The sequence below is a fragment of the Macrotis lagotis genome, chromosome 2 (assembly GCF_037893015.1).
Source record: "Macrotis lagotis isolate mMagLag1 chromosome 2, bilby.v1.9.chrom.fasta, whole genome shotgun sequence".
NCBI lineage: Eukaryota > Metazoa > Chordata > Mammalia > Peramelemorphia > Peramelidae > Macrotis > Macrotis lagotis.
Genome location: NC_133659.1, coordinates 196,248,715 through 196,273,620, shown reverse-complemented (window position 1 = coordinate 196,273,620; position 24,906 = coordinate 196,248,715). Strand labels below are relative to the sequence as shown.

At 41.9% G+C, this 24,906-nt stretch overlaps 1 protein-coding gene and 1 long non-coding RNA gene across 3 annotated transcripts; one reads left to right on the top strand and one right to left on the bottom strand.

The window, feature by feature from the left end:
• Window positions 1-2,122: 2,122 nt before the first annotated feature.
• On the bottom strand, window positions 2,123-23,165 carry DBF4B (DBF4B-CDC7 kinase regulatory subunit). Of its 2 annotated transcripts, none has more exons than XM_074224324.1 (12): window positions 22,981-23,165; window positions 21,651-21,799; window positions 19,821-20,003; window positions 18,760-18,813; window positions 17,688-17,772; window positions 15,359-15,432; window positions 14,411-14,447; window positions 12,514-12,559; window positions 7,847-7,963; window positions 5,703-5,811; window positions 5,279-5,403; window positions 2,123-4,435 (listed from the first exon to the last, which is right to left on the bottom strand). In XM_074224324.1, exons 1-12 carry the CDS (start codon window positions 23,159-23,161, stop codon window positions 3,148-3,150), a joined length of 2,448 nt encoding a protein of 815 aa, XP_074080425.1. In that variant the 5' UTR covers window positions 23,162-23,165; the 3' UTR covers window positions 2,123-3,147. The 2 variants fall into 2 exon arrangements, with proteins under 2 accessions (XP_074080425.1, XP_074080426.1); XM_074224325.1 differs by having other exon boundaries at window positions 18,760-18,810.
• On the top strand, window positions 2,857-7,803 carry LOC141513965 (uncharacterized). The gene is made up of 4 exons (XR_012475914.1): window positions 2,857-3,073; window positions 3,939-4,156; window positions 5,052-5,224; window positions 6,195-7,803. It is a non-coding gene; the product is annotated as an uncharacterized LOC141513965 (long non-coding RNA).
• Window positions 23,166-24,906: the final 1,741 nt, after the last annotated feature.

Genomic DNA, 24,906 nt, shown 5'->3' with positions numbered 1-24,906 from the left:
GTAGTGCAGTGGATAGAGCACCGGCCCTGGAGTCAGGAGTACCTGAGTTCAAATCCAGCCTCAGACACTTAACAATTAGCTAGCTGTGTGGCCTTGGGCAAGCCACTTTAACCCCATTGCCTTGCAAAAACCTTTAAAAAAGAAAAAGATTGTCAACATTATCTCCTCCAAATGAATTCCTATTATTTTATCTAGCTCTATAAGGTATCCTATGACTGGTTTCAGTGGTATAGCACTAAATATGTTAATTTAGGTTAATAGAATTTTTACTATATTGGCGAGCAATATAATGAACACAAATATCCTTCCAATTAGTGGTAATTAAAGTGTTTTATAATTGCATTTATATCTTGAATGCACCTTGGTACATTGGCATCCAGATGTCATATATTATTTTAGGTGAGATTCCTTTTTATTATTTCATCTTAGATTTTATTATCCCTTATAAAAATTCTATTGATCTTTGTGAATTTGTTTTGTCACTTTAACTGAAGCAATTTTTTTTTAGATTTTTTCAAGGAAATGGGGTTAAGTGGCTTGCCCAAGGCCACACAGCTAGGCAATTGTTAAGTGTCTGAGGTTGGATTTGAACCCAGGTACTCCTGACTCCAGGGCCAGTGCTCTATCCACTGCACCACCTAGCTGCCCCTTGAAGCAATTTTCTAAATTAATTTCTTTTGCTGAATCTGGAGTTTTCCAAGTAAACCATCATGATGTTTACAAATAGGGATAATTTTATCTTCTATTTGCCCATTTATGCATTTGATTTCTTTTTTGTCTATTTGCTAGCACTATACTGCATAACGTTAAAAGGGGCATCTTGTGTGCATCAGTGTGTAGAACAGGTTGAAGAGACTAATACAATAATGAAGGGAAAAGCTAAAGGGCTTTTTGTTGCTGGGTCATTTCAGTTATGTCTGACTATTGGAGACTCCATTTGAATTTTTCTTGGCAGGGATAGTGGAGTGGTTTGCCATTTCCTTCTCCAATTCATTTTACAAATGAGGAAACAGAGGCAAAGAGCCCAGGGTCATACAGCTAGTATCTGAGAATGGATTTGAACTCAGGAAGATGTCTTCCTGACTCTAAATCTGACACCCTATCCACTGTGCCATCTAGTTGCTCCAAACTACAGAATAAGTAAAAAGGAAAAGGGAAGACTTGAGAGATATTATGAATGAATCAAGTTTGCTTGGAGACTAATTTGATATAGAGGTTGAAAGGCAAAAGTCAAAGGTAATTTAGTTCTGTATTATCAATGACTGGAGAAAGACTGAATCAGGAATTATTTTATTTATGATTATATATTTAGGGAAAGGAAGTAGGAAAGATGAGCCAAAATGTACAGTTTTGGTAAAGTCTGTATTGATCTAGTTGGCTAGAGTTAGTAGAGAGCCTTACTTCTGGCATTATCAAAGGGAACAATCTCAAATAAAAGATTGTGGTTAGAGAGAATGGGACACCCAGTTTGAAATTTGGGGTGTCATAAGGTACATAAGTTAGAAATGCAGGTCTCTGTGATAGCATAAGGAAATTTACAACATTGGGCTTGAGTTATTAATAATGAAATAGTGGAAGATAATGGCAATAGGCCAAGCAGAAGATGGAGGAATTGGTACTAGAGAAAGACAAGTGAGAATGGTGATGTAAAGGAGTAGTTAGCATAGTCCAATGTTAAGGACTTCAAATGAGAACTAAGTGATGCTGGTGAACTAATGGTCCAGAAGTGGCACTACAAAGGATCAGTGTGTGCTGTGCAGACATCTCCCACTGAGGGGAAAGGAGCCTTAATGGAAAGGTTGGCTGAGAATATATCATATGTTGTAAAAGCCAAGCTACAGTAATGGTGAGGACAAAATTGCATAGGGGTTCCATAGTATTCAATGGAAAGAACCTATTTTAAGGCCCAGAAGTCTCACAGCTAGAAGGAACCACATTCTAGTACAACTCTAATTTAACAGATGCGAAAGTTGAGATTCCAAGACTTGCCCAAAGTTATCCATTTGGGATTTCAACCCAGGTCCTCCAATGTTAAATTCAGCACTCTTTCCACTGCAGCAATTGTTCAGATCAAATGAGATAGTGTACATAAAGAATTACATACACAATTGATCATCACCTTGTTAAATCTATTTATTTATATTCTTTATAACAAAATTAAAATTTCTGTTTACTTAGGAATGCTTAACAGGGGACTGGGGCTTGTACATTCAATTATTTCATTTCCAAGTTAATAACTAAGGTCTTCATGGGTCTTCATGGCAACCTTCCCCTAAACTTAGTCATTTAATAGCATCAAGCTTCAGGCAGTTCCAATTAAAAGAATGAGTGGAAGGAGGAGATAGACACAGACAGAGAATGAGAACTGCAGCAGATTAAAAGTGTGGGGCCGGAGTATTCAAGGAATCAATATCAAATCCATCTCTATTTACAGATTAATGGTTCAGCAGTGGAGTAAGAGCTCAGAGGAGTGAGGAGAGTGATAGGGGAGTAAGTGGAGTAAAGACAATTATCTCAGAGAAGCAGGACATCTAAGTTATTGGGGGTGGGCTCTCTACTGAGCCTAGGGAAATGGCTGGGGAGGATGACATCAGCTTCTTACCCAGCCCCATCCTGGAAAGGAGGGGAAAGGTCAGAGCTGGAAGCCAATTAAGTGTGTTGGGAGGAAGTTCCATGGGCTTGGCAAGTCCCAATCATCCCAACCCCCTCCTGATTCAGATTTGTGTGTTTCTGAGGGAGATAGAGGGAGGAAGGAGATCAAGCACAAGTGAACCAAATGTTTATGGGAAGGAAGGCTAAATCTAGAAGAAACCTTAGCCCTTTTAGAGGGGCAAATGCTTTGGCTGTAATAGAAAACTGAGATGAATCTAACTCCTGTTGTTTTATGTGCAATCTCTCTCTCTCTGTGCCAGTCTTGTTTCTTAGAATGGTGGGGTCATCCTAGTCAAGGATGAATAAAGGCATATATGGACAGTGGATTCATGGCTGAGGAACATCAAAAGTGGAAGAGATGAGGCATCAGGAGCTGAGTTGAACCCAGCCAGCCCAGTCCATCGACATGAAGTTTCTGGAGGTCAGCAAGATTATATTAGGTTAGGTTCACACAAATGCCCAACTTTCTATAACCACTAGCTTCAAAGAGCTCACTCAGCTGGTCCAAGTGTCCAGGCAGGTCTCAAAGGTCAAAAAGGGGGCACCATCTGTCTCTGTTCGGCAGTTCCCTTGATTCTGTTCCTCTTTCCTTTCCCAATTGAGCTCAGGTTTGGGCTGTAGAACTGAATAGAGGTGAGATTCATAGCCACTGTCTAGAATCACAATCCGCGCCCGGCGGAGACCCTCAGCATCCAAGGAGCGGTCCCGTGAAGCCTGTGGCCTCTCTAGCTTTGAGAGGAGTTGTGTGTCCCATTCTGACTCTGAAGAACAGTGTTCCACCAACAGCAGAGAGCTAACTTTAGTGGGAAGGAGGGAGGCAGGGGCTTCAGAAGGAACAGGGTGCCAGGTGTCATCTAGATTTTGTTTCTCTGATGGTGGGCAAGGAGATGGGGACACTGCATCCTCTGATGATGATGGGAAACTAGTTCCCTGCAAATTCTTCTCAGAACTAAAGGTTGTCAGGGGGAGGGGTGCAGCTTGGCAGGGTGGGTAACTAGACTGGGAATGGTGAAGGGAAGGGCTAGAGACCCAACAGGGAGACAGCCTTGGGGTCCTCTGTGCTCCTTCTTGGAGGGAGAAAGGGTCCATGCCTTCAGACCCCTTTGTTATGGCTAATTTCAAGCCTGGGAGAGCTGAGTATAGTGCATCTCTCTGAAGATTACTAGGGGTGCTGTGCTGGGAAGACATAGACTTGTGGGTAGTACCAATTGGAGAGGCAAATAAAATGTCTAAATTCCTGGTCAATTTAGGAGGGGGAGATAAAGTGTCTCTTTGTTCCTTCCCAGCTACCAGAGGGAACAAGACAGGCATATCTGAAATGCTGGGACAGGGCAGAGCATCAACAGGCACCCGAAGTTTCTTCTCAGCCCTACAATTAGGGGACTGAAGTTTCCGCTTATGGCCTGTCATTGACCTGTCTTGCTCACCAAGGAAAGGAGGGGTTATTGGCCTGTCACAACAATGGGGTTCAGCCAAGAGTTCCACAGAAGCAGCACAAGCCAGAGTGAGTTGGGGAACAAGTGATGGTGCCCCTGAGAACTTCCTAAGGGTTTCACACAATTGCCCCAACCTCTTGGAATCTTTGGCTCCTTTCCCATCACTAGTCTGTTTGGCTGGTGCCAAGAGGTCAAGAGCATTAGATGACAAATGGTCATCTCCTTTCTTCTCAGTACTTCCTTGTGCTCCATTTGTCCTGGGATTTGGAAATTGGCTTGGAGGAGCTGATCCTTGTAAAGTACCTGAACCATGATGTTCCAGACCAACAGCTGGAGAGTCCAATGGCCTACAAAGAAAAATTCCTTGATCAGCACAAGTATAGACTCACAGGGAGGGAGAAGAGAGGATGACTCAGTGAGAAACAATAGAGACCTAAGCTTGCTTCTCTACTGGGGCATGTGCTACCATGGCAGGACTCATTTTTTCCCAACTAAAAAAAATCAGTGCTCCCTCACTTCAGCCTCTCATGCATCTCAGTGAAACAGCTGGGAGGGAGGCATCTGTTTCCTATGTTCAAACCTGCCTTGGTTTTCTAGAACCCCTTCTCTTGGCTCTGTAGCCTTGTGGTGAGAGCTAGCCAGAGTGGAGCAGGTGAGAGGGCATCCTGTTTAATGGTTCTAAACAAAGGGATCCTACAGTGAGGTTGCTGGAGAGGGCAGTGGAAGAAGCAGCAGCATTAGGAAGGAGGTGAAACCACAGCTCTGGGTCAGGGAGGAGCTGCCCACAGCTTTCCACAGAAGAAACCAAAGTTTTCTCAGAGTCCTGGAGGGTGTCTCTTCCTCTTGTCCCCAAGATTCCCCTTCTTCACCTGTGATATTCCCATTTCAACTGAGTCAATTTAGTTTCCTTTTAAAAGAAGAATTTCCCTTTCCTTCTCTGATCTGTTTCTTCTTTTCCTCAAGAGGGAAGAGAATTCACAAAGTTCACAGATACAATCACAAAAAAGGAAGAGAAGGAGGGGAAGGAGAGAGAGAGAAACATCCCAGGCAGATTCCAACAACCTGCAATTTCTTTTCAATCCTTCCCCAAGCATTTGAAATGGGAGAGAACATCAAAAGCAGGATGTCAGTGACAAGTGAGTGGGTTTAGATGACTTTGCTGTGCCTTAGTCGAAGGAAAATTCACTCACCTGGGGGGCAGCATCTGAATGGAGAGTTCAGCAAAGTTATTACTGAGCTGGGACGTGATCTGGTCCACTGCTGTATAATTGGATGCTTCCCTGGCAAAGCACCTGTGCTGGTCACTTTGGAGATGCTAAATGAGAAGCAGAGATGCAGATCTTTGAATGAAAGGGTGGTTGCACATTGCACACAAGGGCTCTATCGAGCTTTCCCTGGAAGGTGAGAGCCAGATGTTAAGACGCTGATGGTGGGAGCATGAGCACAGCCACAGGATGTGGATGTGCTGGCTCTGCCTGAGACTTAGCAGGGAAAGGGGGTGAGGGATCTTTGATTTTGTGGCCCTCTAGTTGCCTCTAGTTGTCATTGTAACATTTATTGGGCAAGAAGGAGGACTCTTAGTAAAACCCCAGGCAGCTGCAGAAGCAGCCTTACCACATGGAGCTCCTCAAAGTCCTCTTGGCAACACTCACAGTACCCCTTCTTCCTCCTGGGCACCGTACCGGCTGGAGACTGGGGGCTCAGTTCATCACCTTCAGGCTCTCTAGGGATAGAAATACAACAAGTAAATTCTGACGGCTTGAGAGAGTCTTGACCAAGCCACCCACTTATGTCTCTTCCAGGGTTCATATCTCCAGACACCACTGAGGACCCTTAACCATTTGATTTACAATCCAACTATCCCTGAGGTTGCAGGAACTGAAAGGGAGATGATGACATTGGGAATAGGACAATAAAGAGTAAAAACCCTATTTATCATTTACAGATCTACTTCAGGCTGAGCATATCCTTCTCTGTGTCTATTATGTTTTGGCAGCTAAGAGAAGAATCGGGGTTAAGAAGGAAGTAGAAGCTACTCTGGAGGTCCCTCTCTTGTGAGTCAGACCTCTTCCTCTTCTGACCTCTGCCTTTCTTCCTTCCTAACAGTGGACGTGGGTGGGCTTCTTCAACCCAACCCTTGACCTCTGGGTACAGAGAAAGCATCTGTGAAAAGAAAAAGGACCACTTGTGAAGAATCAAATTCTGCCCACCCACCAAACCAATTTGTCTTTTGGGACAAAGGGAAACAAAGACCACAAAGCAAAAAAGGTAAAATCTCAAGCTCTTCCTCCTAACCACTATCCCCCTCCTCCAGCAGCATTTTCCCCATCTTTCTAGAGTCAGACTGTGACTAATGCTTTGTTCACCTTATCCTAAGTGTTTAAGATCTAAGATTAATTGATAGAAAAGACCTTAGGGATCATCTCATTCAAAGCCTTTATTTTATATAGAAGAAAAATCAAGGTCAGTGAGATGAAGCACTTGCCTAAGATGACCGAAGTACCAAATAGCAGAGTCAGGAGCTCATTGTTTCTCTGGTTCCCTCTTTCTGGGAGGGCAGGGAGTGAAGACTACATTGACGGCTTCTCATTCATATCACCAGCCCACCCCATTTCAGTCAGACTCCAGGCTCCATCCTTGCTCCTCCATGTCTCATAAGAAGCTCAGACCAATGTAACTGAAACAGTCTCTCTCCTTTCTTGCCCCTGACCTTCTTCTCCTTCTCTTTCTCTTAGAGCTGAAATTTCTTTCTCTACAACTGTTCTGCATGATATAATCTTAGAGACTGGTTTGGGCATTTAGGAACTAACTTGTATAAAGTTTGATTAGTCTATGTCAGAAATCAAATCTGAACCCAGGTATTCCTAATCCCTAAGTCAGCTCACTATCTAGGGGTGTGTGCAACAGCTGGCCTTTCTGACCTTTGTAAAACAGTGACATTTTTGATGTGATGTTACTGTAGATAAAATAAATGTTATTTTAATATAAATTTTATTTATCCACCATATACTATGATAAATATTCAGAAAAAAAAAACTTGCTTATGGCAGGTGCACACTAACCTCAAACTGTACTAGACCTTGAACTCAAGCAGAACTTGACAAAAACAGCTACTTTTGGTCATGGGAAACTTCAAATGCTGAGTCTCCTGACTCTCACACTATGTTACTAACTTAAAAGTCCACTGTGCTACTATCCTTTGTGGCAATGAATACTGCACCATAAGCAAACATAGTTTGAGAATGCTTTATGCACACTGGCTCTCAAGGCTCTGAAATGAATTTTGATATCTTCTTCTGGCTCCTATATTTATTTATCAAATCGTGTCAGTTTTCCGCTGGAAATCTCCTGCCCACCATCTCTTCTGACTAACACTCACCTTGGTCTAGGTCTCAGTCCCCATCCTCTCAGTTGTGGATGACCACAACTGCTGTGGAGCTGCTCTTGTCTAGAAGGAATTTCTCCTTTCTCCTTCAGGGCTGCCTACCTTGGCTGCAGACATGCACCTCATCTTTCCTCTCCTGGCGCATCACTTAGGTCAGTCAGTAGGGAGCACTTCCAGGGATTGCTGGGACTAAGGGTGCTAAGGACCAAAGTGACTACAAACTAATCTCATGTCACAAAGTGAGGGAAGTTATGTCACCTTGCTAGTCTACGTTTCCTGCTAACTGCATAGATGTTAACTCCAAAATAAATCTTTATAAACCAGTCCACCCCTCCATGTTCAAGTACCCAGGCAGTAGGCCAGAAAAACCTACTTGGCTTTGTGTTTGTGGAAGGAGGTCCTCACAGTTTCAAATGGACTGGTGTTTTGAGGTCCCAGGAAGCTGAGCTCAGGAAAGCATTTGAACTGATGGTAGAAAGGTTGGAATTTCCTGAAAAACAAAAATACATCAAACTCATAAAACTTCAAAGTTTGCCTGTAATTGGAGGAGGCCAAGGAAAGGAAGTTAGACCAATTCACATTCCAGGTCCACTGGAACAATCTTAAATTGCATACTCAAATTTTAATTTAATTTTTTTTAATTTCAAAGCAAAAATAATATCAATAATTTCTACATGATTACATTTAAATACTTTTCAAAATACTTTACATTCATTAGTACTTTTTTGGGTTTTTTAAATTTTTTTTTTAGGTTTTTTGCAAGGCAAAGGGGGTTAAGTGGCTTGCCCAAGGCCAGGCCACACAGCTGAGACCAGATTTGAACCCAGGTATTCCTGATTCCAGGGCCGGTGCTTTAATCCACTACGCCACCTAGCCGCCCCTTTCATTATTACTTTTGAGTCTTTCAGTAAGTTGCTGGAGGAAGCTGGGTGGTGCAGAGGATAAAGCACTGGACCTGGGAGTTAATAGGGGTAATCGTAGCCTCTGCCTTCCAGGGTGGTTGTGAGGATCAAATGAAATGATTGTAAATCCAGGACAAAGTCAGTTCTGGATAAATGTCAGCTGTATTATTACCAACCCAAAGACATGGATCAGAGGGTTAAAGAATTCAGAACTGGAAAAGACAAGGGGAAACACATAAGTGAAGGTGCTTGTCCAAGGTCACCAAAAATGAAGAATCAGACATAGGTCCCCTGAATGCATCACTCATATCTGATCAATTTGAACAGAATCTTCATTTATTCAAGTTAAAGAGGGTTCAGTATTGATTAGGTGCCAATTTGATGCAAGTTCACTATACTTCTATCTGGGATAGTCTCTGCTCTCAAAGGAACAGATCATAGATGAGGGAAGAAAAAGTACATAATACAAACTAGAATGTAATAAAGTAAAGGCATGACACAAAAGAGATAAAAGAGACAAGAGGCTTATGTTTTTCTTTTTTGGCAAGGCAAATGGGGTTAAGTGGCTTGCCCAAGGCCACACAGCTAGGTAATTATTAAGTGTCTGAGGCCAGATTTGAACCCAGGGACTCCTGACTCCTGCCCCGACAAGAGGCTTATGAAAGCAAAGATCATTGCTTTCTAGTACAGGAGGGACTCAGGAAGCCTTTTGGGGAGAAGATGGCCAGGATGGGAAAAGGTCTGTCCTCAGCAGCACAGAATCCAGGACACATAGAAATAAGAAGCAAGAAGGAGAACCAAGGTACCGAATGCCCTTGCATCTGATTGGCATGGAAGAAAATAAAGGGGGGCATAGAATCAAGCTGGAAAGTCACTTGAAGCCAAACTGTGCCCTCCTTAATGCCAAACTTAGGAAATTGTGTTCCATATCTTGTAGGCAGTGGGGGCTGCTTGAAGTCTCTGAACAAGGCCTGACAAAGCATTAGCAACATTGCTTTGGCAGCAGTGTTGAGGATGGATTTGAAAAGGTAGCTGTTAAAAGCTGGAAGTCTAGTTGGACTTATTATACTGGTTTAGACAAGAGCCTAAATTAGGATGGTAATAGTGATGGTAGCAATGGGAGTAGAGAGAAGAAAGATAAAAGGAAGGAAAGAGTCAAAGCTGACTTAAGTTTGAACCTAAGAGATTAGAAAACTGCCTTCAACAGAAATAGAGAAATGAGGCCAGATGAGATTTGGGAAGAAGATAAGTTTGATTGGACATGTGAGATATTGAAAGAATGTCAAGTGTGAGACCCAAGTCCATAAATTTTTCAAATCATTAATATAGAAGAGATCACTGAAACCCTGGGAATGGACAAAGTCATCACAAGAAAAAAGTATAAAGCGAGAAGATGACCAAAGACCCAGCAGAAAACAGATGATTTTTTTTCAGAAGGGTGAGTCCTCCTCACTTCTCCCAACAAGGTTATAATAATGCTTGACCTTCATTTTCAAAGAAGACCATGACATTGGAGAGATGATGCCATGACAAGCACATGAACTGGATATAAGTGAAAGGGTGCTGTGCCTCATTTTCTCTTCCACAGTCATCTGGGTCCAGTGGTCAGATAAGAATCAGGATGAGTGGAGATGGCCTGAATGTGAAGCCATCAAGGTTAAGTGACTTGCCCAAGGTCACACAGCTAGTAATTATCTGAGGCTGAATTCAAATTTCTGTCCTCCTGACTCCAAGGCCAGTGCTCTATCCACTGAGTCACCTATCTATCCTTCCCAACAAGGTTACAAAGAAAGAGAAGTTCTAAGATTATGTTTTTAGCACTTTCACCTTCCAAGAAGATACAATCTATTTCCAGTATTGTGCAAGGATCAATAGAAAAGTTTGAACAGGAAATTTCAATGAGAGGGAGTGGGGTAACAAAGACTTGACAATGAGATCTTCACAGTGTGATTTTAGCATCATGTCTAAAGACACTCAATATCTCAGAGAATTAAGTTCTCATTCTGAACATGCAAATTCAAATAAAAAAGCAAGTAAAAAGTTGATTTTTAGAAATTCCAGACTCTAAGATAAGACTTGAAACTATGTCATTGAACACAGCCTTAAATAGAAAAGTTCTTTGAGTCCAAGAAGAGGCAAAATGTGCCATTCATTCACCAATCTCATTCTTTTCTATCTTTAAGAGTAGGCTTTCTTTCTGTTAGTGTTTGCATCTGAGCATCAGTCTGGATGCTTACTGGAGACACAGAAGGCTAAAAGGATTTCAGGATTTACTCAACTGAAAGGAACTAAAGAAACACAAAAGGTCTCTGTACAGATCAGCTCTCCTTTTCATTACAATACAAAGTGGACATAATCAGGTGCTTTTTGTTTACAAAGTGATTCAGATAAAAGCCAAAGAGAAAATATTTCTGCAAGAGTACAAAGTCATAGTGGTTCTCCAGTTCATCTGAGTGACCTTGGACTAGTCACCAAACCTCCTTGGTCTCAATGTCATTATCTGTAAAATGCCTTCTGAGTTGCCTTCCAAGGGAACTGAGTAGTCCTAGGATTACTCATGATACAGATTCAATATAGCACTATCTCTGTAGATTCAGGGCTATAAGAAAAGTTTCAAGAATATTAATATTGTACATACACTGAACTCTCTTAGATTACAGGGTATTTGCATGTCAACCTTTTTATATGACCCTCTCAATCACTCTGTGAAGGAAAACATGACAGAAATGATTCTCATCCTATGACTCATAAAGAAATGGAGATGAAGGGATTCATTCAACCACAATCATGATGCTAAGAAGTAATCTAGGTAGGGCTGGCGCCTTGGTTTTTTCTGACTGAGATCAGTGCTCTTTGCACTTGAGTACTGTTAATAATTAAGATTTTTTTCTCTGAATGTGCTATTTTGGATTTATTCCTGGCTTTGATCTTAAGCATTAGTGTAAATACTTCAGAGCTGATTACTTACATATTTTCAGCACAGACACATACTCCTTCCATTCACAGGATTTTCTGCCCCTACTGCCCGAAATCCCCTGGGTGACATTAAACCTCTTCCCTGACTACTGACAAGGGTAGAAAAGACATCTTTCTTTGGGAGGTGTGCTATGTCCCTCTTAGTTACTTTCAGTTGATAGTATGCCAAGGAATCCCTGTGCTTCAGGGAGCAGAAATTCATCTTTGTAGGTAATCACATTGGTCTAACAAAGGGTTAGCCTTGCCTCATTAGCCCTTGTAAGAAGAGACAAATATAATGACAGAAAGGGTTGGGAATCAGATTCTAGTCTTGGCACTTTGATTAGCTAGTTGTATGGCTGTAGGCAAATTACTTAAACTTAAGTCACAGAAGCATTCATTGTAAGAATTAAATGAGATGAGACAAAAGTTCTTTGAAAAATGCTTATAAACAGGGACAGTGGCGCAGTGGATAAAGCACCGGCCCTGGAGTCAGGAGTACCTGGGTTCAAATCCAGTCTCAGACACTTAATAATTACCTAGCTGTGTGGCCTTGGGTAAGCCACTTAACCCCATTTGCCTTGCAAAAACCTTAAAAAAATGCCTATAAATATCCAAAAAACCCTACAAAAAACAACCATCTCTCAACAATAAGTACAAATATTCTTAAGTAGAAAGAGAAACAATAGAAGCCAAAAATTCACTTAAGCTAAGTGAATGAATCTCCTCCCATACCAAACTCTTAAAACTTTTAGACCATGAATGTTAGCTATGTTCAATGTCCACATATACCCTCAGGAAAAGAAGAAAAGTATGAATAAATCCTAAAAGAAATAAGAAGAATTAGTAAAAATTAAATATTTAAAGTTGGAAATCTCAGTAATACACACATTAAATAATCAACCTCCTGAGTCATCAGGAGTCAACTAAAGGTAGGGGAGTATCATCATTTGTTGAACAATATCACCTGAGATAAAGATCAGATCAATATTGTTCTCATACTAGTTTCTGACATTCACATGTGGGGGAAAAGTTTTTCTCTGAGTAGGAGGAATAGACACATACACTGGGTCTCAGGAAATCCAGGTCGGCCTTTACAGTGCAACCTTGGACAAGTCATTTCCTTGGTCAGAGTCTCAAAGGGAGGCATTAGGGGAATTCAATAGGAGTGCTTCTGATTTACCTGCTGATGTCTTCAATCTTTAAGAATGGAACTTTTAGTCTTGCCACTGAAAGAAAACAACACATAAATTCAGCCATTTGTCCTCAGATCAGACTTGGAGGGGGTTTTCTTTATAAACAGGATGTACAGGGAGAGAAAGGGAAATTTTGCCAAAGTCTGAAAGGCTCTCATGAGTTAGAAAAATAAGACAGATTGCGATGGGTCTTTCCATTTGGCAAGGAATAAGTTTTCTACTTTTCTTTTCTTCCCTCCTTCACTTGGATAATATTAACAGTTCTGTGGTTTCCAGAGAGAGAACTAGTGATATGTAATGGAATAGGAAACACTCTAAGAACATATTCAGGAAACCAATAAATAAAACAGACTGCTAACATGAGTTGTGATACAAACACCCAGGTTAAGTAGGAGAAACCCCACCCTACCTACTATCATTACAAATTATGTTAAAGAGTCACACATATAACTTTGTCTGAGTTATGAGTGTTAGTTAGATCTTCCCCAAAGACTGACATCAACTAAAAATCTCCCAAAAGATAAGACCATAAAGAGAGCTGGAGTAGCAGTCATATTTAGAGGCCAGGGTCAAGAAATCCAGGCTATATAATGGGAAGTGAAGTCTCAAAACAAAAATATGGCTGATGAAACCACCTAAAAAATTTTTAAATTTGGGTTTAGAAATCACCAAGTAAAAAAATTCACCTACTATTACTTTAAGATGTTTATAAAGCCAAAGAAGTCTACTGGGTAAATAAGATGGGAAATCTAAACATAAGGCTACTCCTGATGCAGTCCACCTATAGAAACTTGGGGGGCTAATCAGTCTTTACTCAATTCAGGGACACATATACCAGTAGAGGGAAGACAGGAAGGAGTAGTTTCCTAAACAAATGCCTAATCCTGGATGGTGATGCTACCCTCTAATCTCATTCCTTTTTGGGAGGTAGGGGTGTTGGAAAGGTGAGATCTAATTTGGAGATCAGAGAGGGCTTGAATTGGTGACAGAAGAGTTTTAGATAGTATGGGTAAACAAGTGATGGCTAGGAATGAGGGGGTAGAGTATCAGCTAAAAAGGGATCTGAAAAGCAACCAGAAAGTCCCTGGATTTCAAAATAAGGCTAGTATCACTAGGCATTCCAATCCAAATTTAGGATCTTGACAATATCAAAGTAAAGTGCTCTTTCGTCTCAGGACAGCAGCTTTCATTAATCATATTTTGGGTGATTCCTTCTCTTTTCTAATTAACTTAGACACAATGATTAAAATCAATCCCTCAAAGATTTCCTTGCATTTCAAACACTAGTACCAAGTGACTTTTCTTTGCTCCTGCTTTTGGATGTGTAAATGCCACTTAAAGAGCATCTCCAAAAGAAACTCTCTTTGTCCAAAATAAGATGATGAAGAAAAATCCTGTCAATCTGCCTGTTTGTCAAGTTTCAAGGAGTTTGGCATTTCTAAAAATGGAAAGCAGCTGTCAAACTGCCCACCCTAAAATGTTACAGAATTGAAGAGGGAAAAAGCATGTTTCAAATCCAAATTCACTCCACGGCTAAACACGGCCAGAGAATCTGAACATATAGACAACTGTGCATACAACTCTGGTTCTAAACCTGCACTCAGAGAGGAGCCCTGAGAACCCTGGCCCCTGAAAACATCCTCCTTAGAAGCAGTCCCTCAGGTGGAATTAAAGGATGCAGGCCATCTCCACCCACAAATTAGGGCACCAGATCTTTATGCTGACAAAGCACTGGGAATTAATGTGTTTTTGAGTCAGGAATGGATATAGATTGGACTTGTTTTCTGCCACAAATAGTATAGGACAGATGTCACCACACAGGGAGTCAGAGGTGTGCAGAGATGGAGGAATTTCAATTAGATGATGAAAAGTTTCCACACTGACCTTTAGGAGCTCTTGATTCCACTGCTGCACACACTTTCTAAATGGGAAGAAAGGATAGGTTAAAAGTAAGAGGGAATGACATACTGTGTGATCCATGCTACCTCTCTCCCATATTTCCCTTTTAGGAGGAACTGGTAAAATCCAAGAACTTTTTCCCTTTGCTCATGGGAACCTTCCAAGCTGGCTGAACTAGTTTGTGGCTAGAATAGCCTTGAAGGACATCGAGAGGACAGCTGTCTAGTCTGGTGTATAGCCCCTTGTCTCAATGCTGCTTCTTCAAGAGGAGGGTGGAAGAAGGGGATTAAATCAATAGGGAATCTTTTAGTACTGTGTATATAATCCTAATTCAAAAAAAAGTTTATAAAAAGTGAAACATTTTCTAAATTTCCTCTCTAGTCTATGGTAACCCCAAGCACTGATCTCTTTAACTATTCTCTTGACTCCAAGGAAATTTATGTTCAAGATTTTCACTAAGAGCAGTAGTTCTCCAGATGTGGTGTGCAGATCACTGGTGGCTCAAGGGGACCCTTCAGGTTCCCCATGGGTTGGTACAAAATGGCAGGATAGGATTTTCTGGTATCTATATGAATTTCCCAGAGAGCATAAGGAGAAAAGAAAAGGAATAAGGTTTATTCTATGTCAGATAGCGAGGAGTAAAGTTGAAGGAACATAGATTTAGAGCTGGAAGGGACCTTGGAAGTAATTTCATCCTACCCCCTGAACTTTTTCAAAAAAGAGAATTGAAGTCTAAAGGTTAAATGATTTACCAAAGTTCATACAGGTAATATACATTAGAGCTGGGATCAATCCAAAGGCATTTTGAGGGAGAAGGCCTAACAAGTGAGAATAAATCATTTGGATGGTCTACTGAATTACCCAAATGATTAACAGACTTGAAAGTTCAGAAACCACTGACCTACTAAGACTCCCCAACCCTTTCAAACCCACCTTTGGCTTCTTCTGTTCTTGCTCAGTCATATGCAAAATGCCAAGGCACAGCTGCTGTACATGCATCAACATTTCTATTGGGAGGGAAAAAAAAGAGGGATTGTGGGCCAAAGAGTCCTGGTCCTCATTTCTCTAGTATAACCTGTCCTGGAATCCCAAGGAATTAATTATTCCCCAAATCCTGCTTCACGGACTCTAATGGCTTTGTCTGCCACCTTCTGGCTACCTAGAGCTCTTACAACTTCTGAAAGAAAATAAGAGAAAATGGCCTAAGGGTGGGCTGGTGCTCCTGAGAATCCTTTGTTCCCCAGACTGAAAGAAAAAAAAAAACACTTGGCTTAGTATAAATCAAGATCTTCTCACAAATGTGAATGAATAACGGCCCCAGATGGTTGAGCCAGAGGAATAACTTCAAGGGCACAGGGATCTTTTCAGAGGACAGGGGACTAACCATTCCAGGACTTAATCCATCAGAAACAAAAAAATGCAAAGAATTTGGGAAAATTTTAATTTTCAGCGATTCCAAGCCCCTCTAGATCAAGGATACTCAGAACTGATAGGCACACAGTGCTTGTGAGGGTAAATTTAAAATTTAGGATGAGAAGAAATTTTACTTTAAGTGCTGGGTTTACAAAACACTACATACAAATATATACATACAATCATACATAGGTATGTGAATATATATGTATATATCACCTCTTATAATTGTTAAAACAATCATATGAGGTATTTTTCTCTCCATTTTATAGAAGGAAAAAGTGGAAGGCATAGTTATGACTTGTGCAGAGTCACAGACACTAAGTATCTGAGGCAGGTTTTGAAACCAGTTCTTCATGACTAAAACTGGCATTTCCAGACTTAGACCTATAATTGCAGGAGTAAAGTCATATATATTCATTCTATGACCATTTCAAATACCCGATAAAATATTTGGGGATGCAATAACTCCTGTGATATCTTCACAAAATAAAACAAAAAACCCACCTTTGTGTATCAGTTATTTCTGATAAAAGTCAAATATGTAAAATATAAAGGAAATTGATACATATACATGAAAAATCATTCGACAAAAATTGGTAGTGGATATGAACAACTTTCTAAAGAAAAAATGCTCCAAAATACCAACAATAAGAAAAATGCAAATTAAAACAATTCTGAGGGTTCATCTTATACTCTGTAAACTGACAGAGATGATAAAATCCAGAAATAGACTATGCTGGAAGGACTTTGTGAAGACAGGGACACTAATAAACTATGGGTGATGCTATCGAGTGATCCAACTGTTCTGAGAAACACTTTGAAATTATGGGAGAAACACAACTAAATTATTCATATCCTTTGACTAGATCATTCTCCTACTGTAAAAATACCTCAAAGGGGTCAAAAACTGAAAGAAAGTCCTATATACCTGAAAATATCCTTATTGAGATTATTTTCAGCAGTAAAACCTAAAAATAAGCAGGTGCTCATTGACTGGGGAATGTGAATGTAATAGAATATTACTATACTATGAGAATTCATGAATTAAGACATAAGAAAATGAGGAATTCTGAGAAGCAGAAAGAGACTTGATTTTGGGACTCGTGTCCTTCCTGTAAGCTCCTGGAGGGCAGGGACTATTTCATATTTGCCTCATTACCCACAGTATCTAGCACAGTGCCCAGGAAACAGCTTAATAAATACTTATAGACTGGCTGAATGAATGTAAAAAACAGGATATTTGCTTCTCTCCAGCACTGTACCAGTATTACTTTTTTCTTGCTTTTTTAAAAAAAAATTCAATGTCATTTTATTTTTAAATCCACATTCTCTCCTTCTCTACAGAAACAACAAGAAAAACAAACCCCTGAAACAAGGCAAGACTTGTATAAACTGAAGCAGTATAAAAAAGAACCAACAGAACAATATACACAATGACTATAAAAATGCAGATAAAAAACATTAAAAGGTCTCAGATTCAATGCAATGACCAGTCTAGGTTCCCTAGGCCCGAACCTGAAACAGATCCATTTTCACAGCAAGGGTATGTAGGTCTATCATTGCAGAATGATGGGTATATATAGTTGCCATGAGAGTTGGTTTTTCTTAACTGCATTGCCTTGTTACAAGAGGGGATGTACTAAAAATAAGTATGGTAGGTATTTTTTTAAAGGCATTGATGTAACTTAAAAAATTAGTAAATAAAATTTTAAAATAATTTATGTCCCAACTTCTCATGACCAAACCATTTGTGATCTGCCCCATAGAAATTCACTTCTTCCCTCAAATTCATTAATTCCCATCCCATGCTGATCACAAAAAAAAAAGGAAGAGGGCTAGAAGGTACCATCAACATGGAGGATCTGCACTCCCCAGGATCGGGCATTGGTCAGAAGGCTGCTACTACTACCAGGGCTGCTACTGGTGCTACCCTGAAAAGAGGAAACAAGAATTAGACACTCAAGGTATCCCCAGGCACAAGAATCAGGACAATAGGGTTTTCCAGACCTCCATCATACAATCATGAGGACAACAAATGGTGACATACTTAAAAATAAAAATTTTTCTTCCATAACCCAGAGGCATGTGAAACAATGAAGGAAATGAGATCTACAAGGAGAGGCGATTTACTTAAGTTCATGCAACTGATAAGTTCATGCAAGCTGCTTCCCCGGATATCACCAAACCAATTAGAACATACACCTAGAAGTCTGAGTGACATTTCAGTCTTCTATCTTTTTTCCCCTTAGGTTTTTTGCAAGGCAAACGGGGTTAAGTGGCTTGCTCAAGGCCACACAGCTAGGTGTGTCTGAGTGTCTGAGACCAGATTTGAACCCAGGTACTCCTGACTCCAGGGCCAGTGCTTTATCCACTACGCCACCTAGCTTCCCCCAGTCTTTATCTTTTGAAGCCTCTTTATTCTGTGGGGTTAACAGTAGACAGAGTGAGATAACAGACGGAAAGTGTCTCAGAAATAATCTGTGGATAACTGAATCTGACAATGATTTTTCTCCACCCAATGCCTTTCAAAATCTAGCAGCTCACACAATATATCATGGGATCATAGATTTAGAGCTAAAAGGGATGAGGTATCTACCTCTCATTTTGCAGATGAGGACACTAAGGCCAGGGGGAGATCAGTGACTTTTCTAATGTCACAGAGGTTAAAAAAGTGTCAGAAGTAAGATTTGAACTCAGGTTTTCTAACCACAGAGACAGCTTTCTCTCTACTCCACTTCACACGACTCCCTCATTTTGCTAAATGAAGATGGAAAGCACATTTACTCTCCTTTTTAGGTAAAAATTGGCAACATCTGTCAAACCCACAGGCCCATGCCATCCCATGGTAGCTTTCAGGAAAAGCCAAAGAATTCAGGGCAGGAACAAGCCTCCCACATTACTGCCCTTCCCAAGCTTGCCTGATTTCTGATGGCCTTTTGCAACAACTCCTTCCCTCTGCTCATGGGAACCTGCTAAGGAAAAAGGATAAAGTGAAATTTCAGAGTTGATGTTTACCTAGCACTAGGTATAGTTTAAAACTATAGTCTTGCTACACCTTCCCTAGAAGAGGATGTTCTTTATTTCAGGGTGCAGTCACTGCTTAAGGAGTGAAATGTAAACCCAGTGTAACTGAAGACCAGATTTCCCTGGAGCCAAAAGCAGAGCTGTCCCTCAAGTCCCTCTCTGGTTGTCAGATCTCATCCTCTTAGAAGGTCTCCGAGACAATTACAAATGGAGTCATTTTTTAAAGACTCACTTGTTTCATCAACTATAAGCCATAAAAAACTTTGCACAAGTTTTAAGTCCTAGGCTCAGAATTTTTGCCTTTATAATAATCCTGCCTCCCTACATTGAGGCCAATCTGCAGAAAATTGTTAATATCTTCCCATCTGCAGTACACATCATACCTGGTCTATGCCAATTTATGCCCAGGAAATATCAAATGAGGTAATGTCTATAAAAATCTTGACAACATAAAGTCCTAAACAAATGTTAGCTATCTTCATCATCATCATCATTACTGTGGTGCTTATTATTTAGCACAAACTTAAGTTAGGACAGTAATTAAGATGAGTTTTTGGGATATTTGCACTATAGCTGGTGGAACCACCAGAAGAAGGAAAAGTATTTGTATGTGAGCTCTTCTCCAGGGATCTTTTCATATACACCCAAGTCAACATATTTGCCACTTGTGGTATAAAGAGGAATGGAGTCTGTCAGTAAAAGAGTTGTATAGATAAATATACTTTTGGAATGATAAGATATGTTACCACATTTACAGGGTCACTGAGCTGTGACGAGATATTCATAGCCTCTGAATTCAGAAAAGAGAAATCTAGCCCGAATGAAAGCAGGAGGCACTGAATAACAACAATAACCACAACACCCATTACCCATATCCCAGGCACAGCTCTTCCCACCCCTAAAGCTATACAAAGGCAAGTTTACATCCTCAATCTCTAGCTTCAAAAATTCTTACAGTATCTTTGGGTTTTGGCCCAAGCTTCAGGCCACCTTTAGGATTAGCTGGAGCAGTCATTTCCATCCTCCTTTTCCTAAGGCTGGTGAAGCCCTGGTGGCCCAACACAGTCTTCTCTGTTTTGGGTTCCCTACGGCTGGTTATGATGTAGCTTACTTCCTTGCTTAGAAAGCTCTCAATCACCTAAAAGCAGAGGGAGGAAAGTTAATTTTAAAAAGGCTGCTGTTGAAGAATGGAGAGTCAGTACTAAGATCTGGAAGGTAATTCTGTCTCTCATTAAGACAGAAATGAAGACATGTCAGTGCTTTGAAACAGTCTGAGGGCAACTCTGCAGAAAACTCTCAGGCAGAGAACATCAGTCCAAACTATAAACAAACCCCTTTGTACAGAGGTGATGCTTCTGATGACATAGCAGTAGACAGTGGATGATGAGCTGTTCTTCTGGTAGTAAATATTAATCCTACACTGGATCAACTATGGCTCTTCTCTTTTACCCCTGGCTTCCAAATTATCTGTGAGAGAGCTGGCTGTGTTCAGCACAGGGTCTGGGGCACAGAAAATGCTTGATAAATGTTTATTGGATTTTTTTTGAAAATTGGAAGTTTTTTTTTTAATGTGAAGTAAGCTGACCCATATGAGAACTGAATCTCTAATTCTGAGACTATTCTTTTTTTTTTTTTTTTTTTTTTTTTTTAGGTTTTTGCTAGGCAATGGGGTTAAGTGGCTTGCCCAAGGCCACACAGCTAGGTAATTATTAAGTGTCTGACACCAGATTTGAACTCAGGTACTCCTGACTCCAGGGCCGGTGCTTTATCCACTGCACCACCTAGCTGCCCCCTGAGAAGACTATTCTTAAAAAGGAGCTTAGTAAAACAAAGAAGAGGATTTTTGGCAATATGTAAGTTCCAATGGAAGAACCTCCAGTTCTTTTTCAGGTGGTGTTAGAAGGAAAGCCAGCCCTTTCAAATGGCTTACTTTTATTCAGAAAACACACCAAGGAAAAGTTCTGGCTATTACTAATATAGATAACTGTCCTCAATTTGCATAAGAATGAACACCCAAATGGGGCCAATAACAGCCCAAACTTCTCAGGGCTGTTGCAAGGATCTAAAGAAATAATATTTGGAAAGAGGTTTGCAAACCTTAAAAGTTCTATGTCAGTATTGGTTTTATTATAATGCCAGAAGTTAGGGAGAAGAATCAATGTTATTTATCAGATTACTTCTGATCAGCAACTCTTTATTCCATCCCCCATACCAAGGTATCTTTGCTCAAATATTCTGATGGTAAGGAACCTTTGTACTCTGTCCAGTTAGGCTTCTGTGTTTACTTGCTGCTAAGCCAAGCACCAGTAGATCACTATGCAATCTCTAAAGACAAAGACCACATAGAGCCTCATGAGTACTGTCCTCAGCATCTATTCATGTGACTTCTTTAAATTCTGCTTAATATCTTTTCTCCAATTTAACTATTTGCTAAGTTCAAAGTATCCAACTAACCTAAACTTTTGGAGTTTTGAGAAGTTACTATTAGCATGATTTCAAAATTCATCCACTTCTCCTAAATCCCAAATCTATTCTTTATCTCTTCCCAAAAGGCTTCACATGGCAGACAAATACTATTTAATTAAATTTAATTTTTGACAATCTACTGTTGACTCTTTGAGACAAAATACTTATTAGATACCTAAGAGTGCTTCAAATGTGAATCACTAATCTACTCCCTTCTCTAATTCTTAGCCCCAAAAGGCACAAGATCACCACTCTGTCCCCCCCCCCATTCCCAAGTCCCCCCCCCCCCCCATTCCCAAAAGATAAATCTGTCACTCACTCCACCAAGCTGCTGAATAGCTCTCATCAGAAACTGGAGATTCTTGCCAGCAGGAAGATCCAAGTAGAAGGACTTTCCAGAAAGTGGTTGTCTCATGTCACCAGTGGGTCCTTTATGGTTTTTTCCTAACAAACTGAGCACTTGAGCCTCTAGGAGAAAAATTAGTAAAAAGAAATAATAAGTAAAACATTTTTGGGCACTGAAGTGTTTGCACAGACAAGATTCTTGGCTCATGCATCCTTCTGCTGGTTTTCTTTTTGATAAAATGCTGACAATTACATTTCTCTGATCTTTATGAGTTTCTTGGATGCCTTGAATATTTAAAGTTACAATTCCATTTGTTTATATGTCATTGATTTTTCACAATCCCTCCCTCCTACTCTATAAATTCTAGCAGCTCCTATTACCTCCTGAATCAAAATATAAATTTTTGTTTGGCAATTAAAGCCCTTTTACAACCTGGCCCCAAACTACTTTTCTGGCCTTATTACATATTACTCGTCCACTTGCAGTGACCATCTATAATGTTCTTCATCCACAGAATTCCATGTCCCATCTCCATGTCTTTGCCCTGACTGTCCCCCACGCCTGAGATGCCTCTGAGAAGTCTCCAATTTTCTTTAAGGTTCAGTACAAACATCTTCTATGTGAAGTCTTTCCTCATTCTACTCCCCCACCCCCATCTCATATCTATTTTGCATCTATATTTTAACATATGCCATCTCTCCCCCTCACTTAGTGCAAGTTCCTCAAGGCAAGGGCTCATTTCACTTTTGTCTTTGTATCTCAAGTGCCTAGCATACAATAAGTACTTAATAGATGAGGATAGGCCGGTAAAGTAGGAACCCGAGTTAAAGTTAAGATTAGCTTTTATTTCTGAACATTCCACTACTTCCTCATTTCTTACTATCCTCATCTTCACCGTTTGCCTCAGACCAAAAAAGCAACGGTCTCTTATTGTCAAGAAACATACGGTGCTAAGGGTGCAACAAGGCATACAAGTAACCTGGGAGAAGTGGAAAGAAGGGGTCCTCCAGGACGTCCGACTTAATCCTCCCATTTTACAGACGCAGCAGCTGAGGCCCTAAGCGAGTTCTCTAAGATTAGGGCAGGCAGGCTTACAAGGATGGCAAGAAGCCAAGTCTCACTTTCAAGCCCAGGGCCGGGTCTCCTTTTGCTCCAGAGTGGTCAAAATAAACCCCTTCCTGAGGCGGCTCGGTGAATAGACGGGCTTGACTCGATCAGTTTAAGACCGGAGTTCAAATCCAGCCTCAGAGACGACTGCGAGAGTCTAGGCAAGGCCCTGAAGCCCGTGACTCAGTTTCCTCACCTGTAAGCTGGGCTAGGGAAGGCAATGGCAGGCCCACTGCTGCGATCTTTGCCGGGGAAACTCCAAATGGCCAGGCGGAGTCCAAGGCGACTGAAAGGGCTCCGGGCCCCGGCGGGGAGGAGGCCAGGCCTGGGCACCTACCTGGGCGGGGGCGCGGGGGCTGCAGCCTCGAGGCTGGCATCGGCTTCCAGGGCACCGCACCTGGGCAGGAGAGGAAGGCGGCGGCTCGGCCCGGCTCCCCCGCGCCCGCCCGCCAGGCCCGCCCCGGCCCGCGCTCCTCGGCGCTCTCCCCGAAGCCGCCGGACCCCGCACCTGGCGCTGGCCGGCCTCCGGCTCCTGCGGCTCGGGGCCCTTCCCTCTCCCCTCCCGGTCTCGAGGCGCCCATCCGGCCTCGGGCTCCCCGCGCTCGCCTCCTACCTCCGCCGTCCCCCGCGCCCGCGGCCGCGGCTCCGAGTTTAAATTTCCCGTGCGCTCCGCCCCTAGAAACAAGCCAACCACCGCGTGAGGAGCCGGACGGCGGCCGCGGCGGGACAGAAAGGCTCGGCGCACGGCCGCGGCCCCGGCCCCGCCCCGCGGCCCCGGCCCCGCCCTCGCGGCCTCCCCATTGGCCAGGGCCGCTTCGCTCGCCCCCTCGGGAGGAAGCCCGCAGGCGGGGCTTTCAAGTTTAAAGGGGGCGGGGCGGGCCGCCGGAGGAGGAGGCTCGTGATTGGGCTCCGAGCCCTCGCTCCCCTCCGCGCCTCGGGGGATAGAGAGGGCGGCGCCTCCGGGTCACTAAGAGCTGCGGGCGGCCGTGGGCGGGGCCTCGTGCGCGGGGGCGGGGAGTTGCGGCTGGTCCCGCCTAGCTTTCACTGCAGCCATCAAAGCCCTGGTTCAAGTTCAACTTCAGCTCCCACTTCCAAGAACCTTTGCTGAAGGCTTTCAGGCCGCCGCCATCTCTCTTTCCCTGAACTCTAATCACTGTTGTGTGATTAGTGTGTTCATTGATACGATATTTGTAATAATTATTTCCTTCTCTGCACCCCCCTTCCCCACTCCGCCCCCCTGTTACTCATGCCTCATCCCCTGAAGTCCTTCTCTGCTCAGCCTCTTATTTAAAAATAAAATGTTTTATTTCGACCCTCTCATTGAGCAAATTTGTTAAGTCAACAAGCATTTGGGTTTTTTTTGGCTAGGCAGTAGGGTCAAGTGGCTTGCCCAAAGTCACACAGCTAGGTAATTACTAAGCGTCTGAGGTTTGATTTGAATTCAAATCCTCCTGACACCAGGGCCGGTGCTCTCTATACACCGTGCCACCCAGTTGACCCAGCTAGCATCTTTTTTTAAGCATCTAGTACCAAGACAAGCATTAAGATTAAAAAAAAAAAATGATCTGTGCCTTTAAGGAGTCTAATGGAGAAGACTACATGTAAATTATGTTCAAATAAAGTATAAACAGGATAAACTGGAGTTAATAAAAGCCTCAACATACATATTTGAGGCCCAGCAAAATAAAATTCACATATTGGCAAGGTCTCAAAATCAATGTCTTCCCCTGCTTCTTTGACTGAACACCCTGCTTTTAATACTTGAACACTTTCCCAGTGGAACACAATCTGTAGCAGGTTCTGCTAAAGTGTCAAATGTCAAATATTTGGAGATGCCTTGTTTCCCAGAGCTAAGGCCCAGCAAGTCGACCTGAATTTGCCACAATAATTACTCTGTAATGATCTCACCTTCTGATCAGTACCAAGTATTCACTGATTTATCTCCCCCTATTTCCTGGGACCAGCCATCACATATTCACAATCCCTATTCCTTGTACTATTCTCCAGTTTCCCATCATAGAACCTTGGTTCTGTATCCCACAGAGTAATCATGACCCCTTAGTCTTGAGACATTGACATTCTCCCCAGATTGAAGAACACTTATATTATCCCAAGAAATGCC

Coding starts and splice junctions, on each gene's coding strand:
- DBF4B (XM_074224324.1), bottom strand. CDS start 23,161: ATGCCAGCCTCGAGGCTGCAGCCCCCGCGCCCCCGCCCAGGTAGGTGC. Junction 21,800..22,980: donor TTCCCTAGCCCAGCTTACAG/GTGAGGAAACTG, acceptor TTTTTCTCCTAG/AGGCTCAAGTGCTCAGTTTG. Junction 12,560..14,410: donor GGAATCAAGAGCTCCTAAAG/GTCAGTGTGGAA, acceptor GTTTTCTTTCAG/TGGCAAGACTAAAAGTTCCA.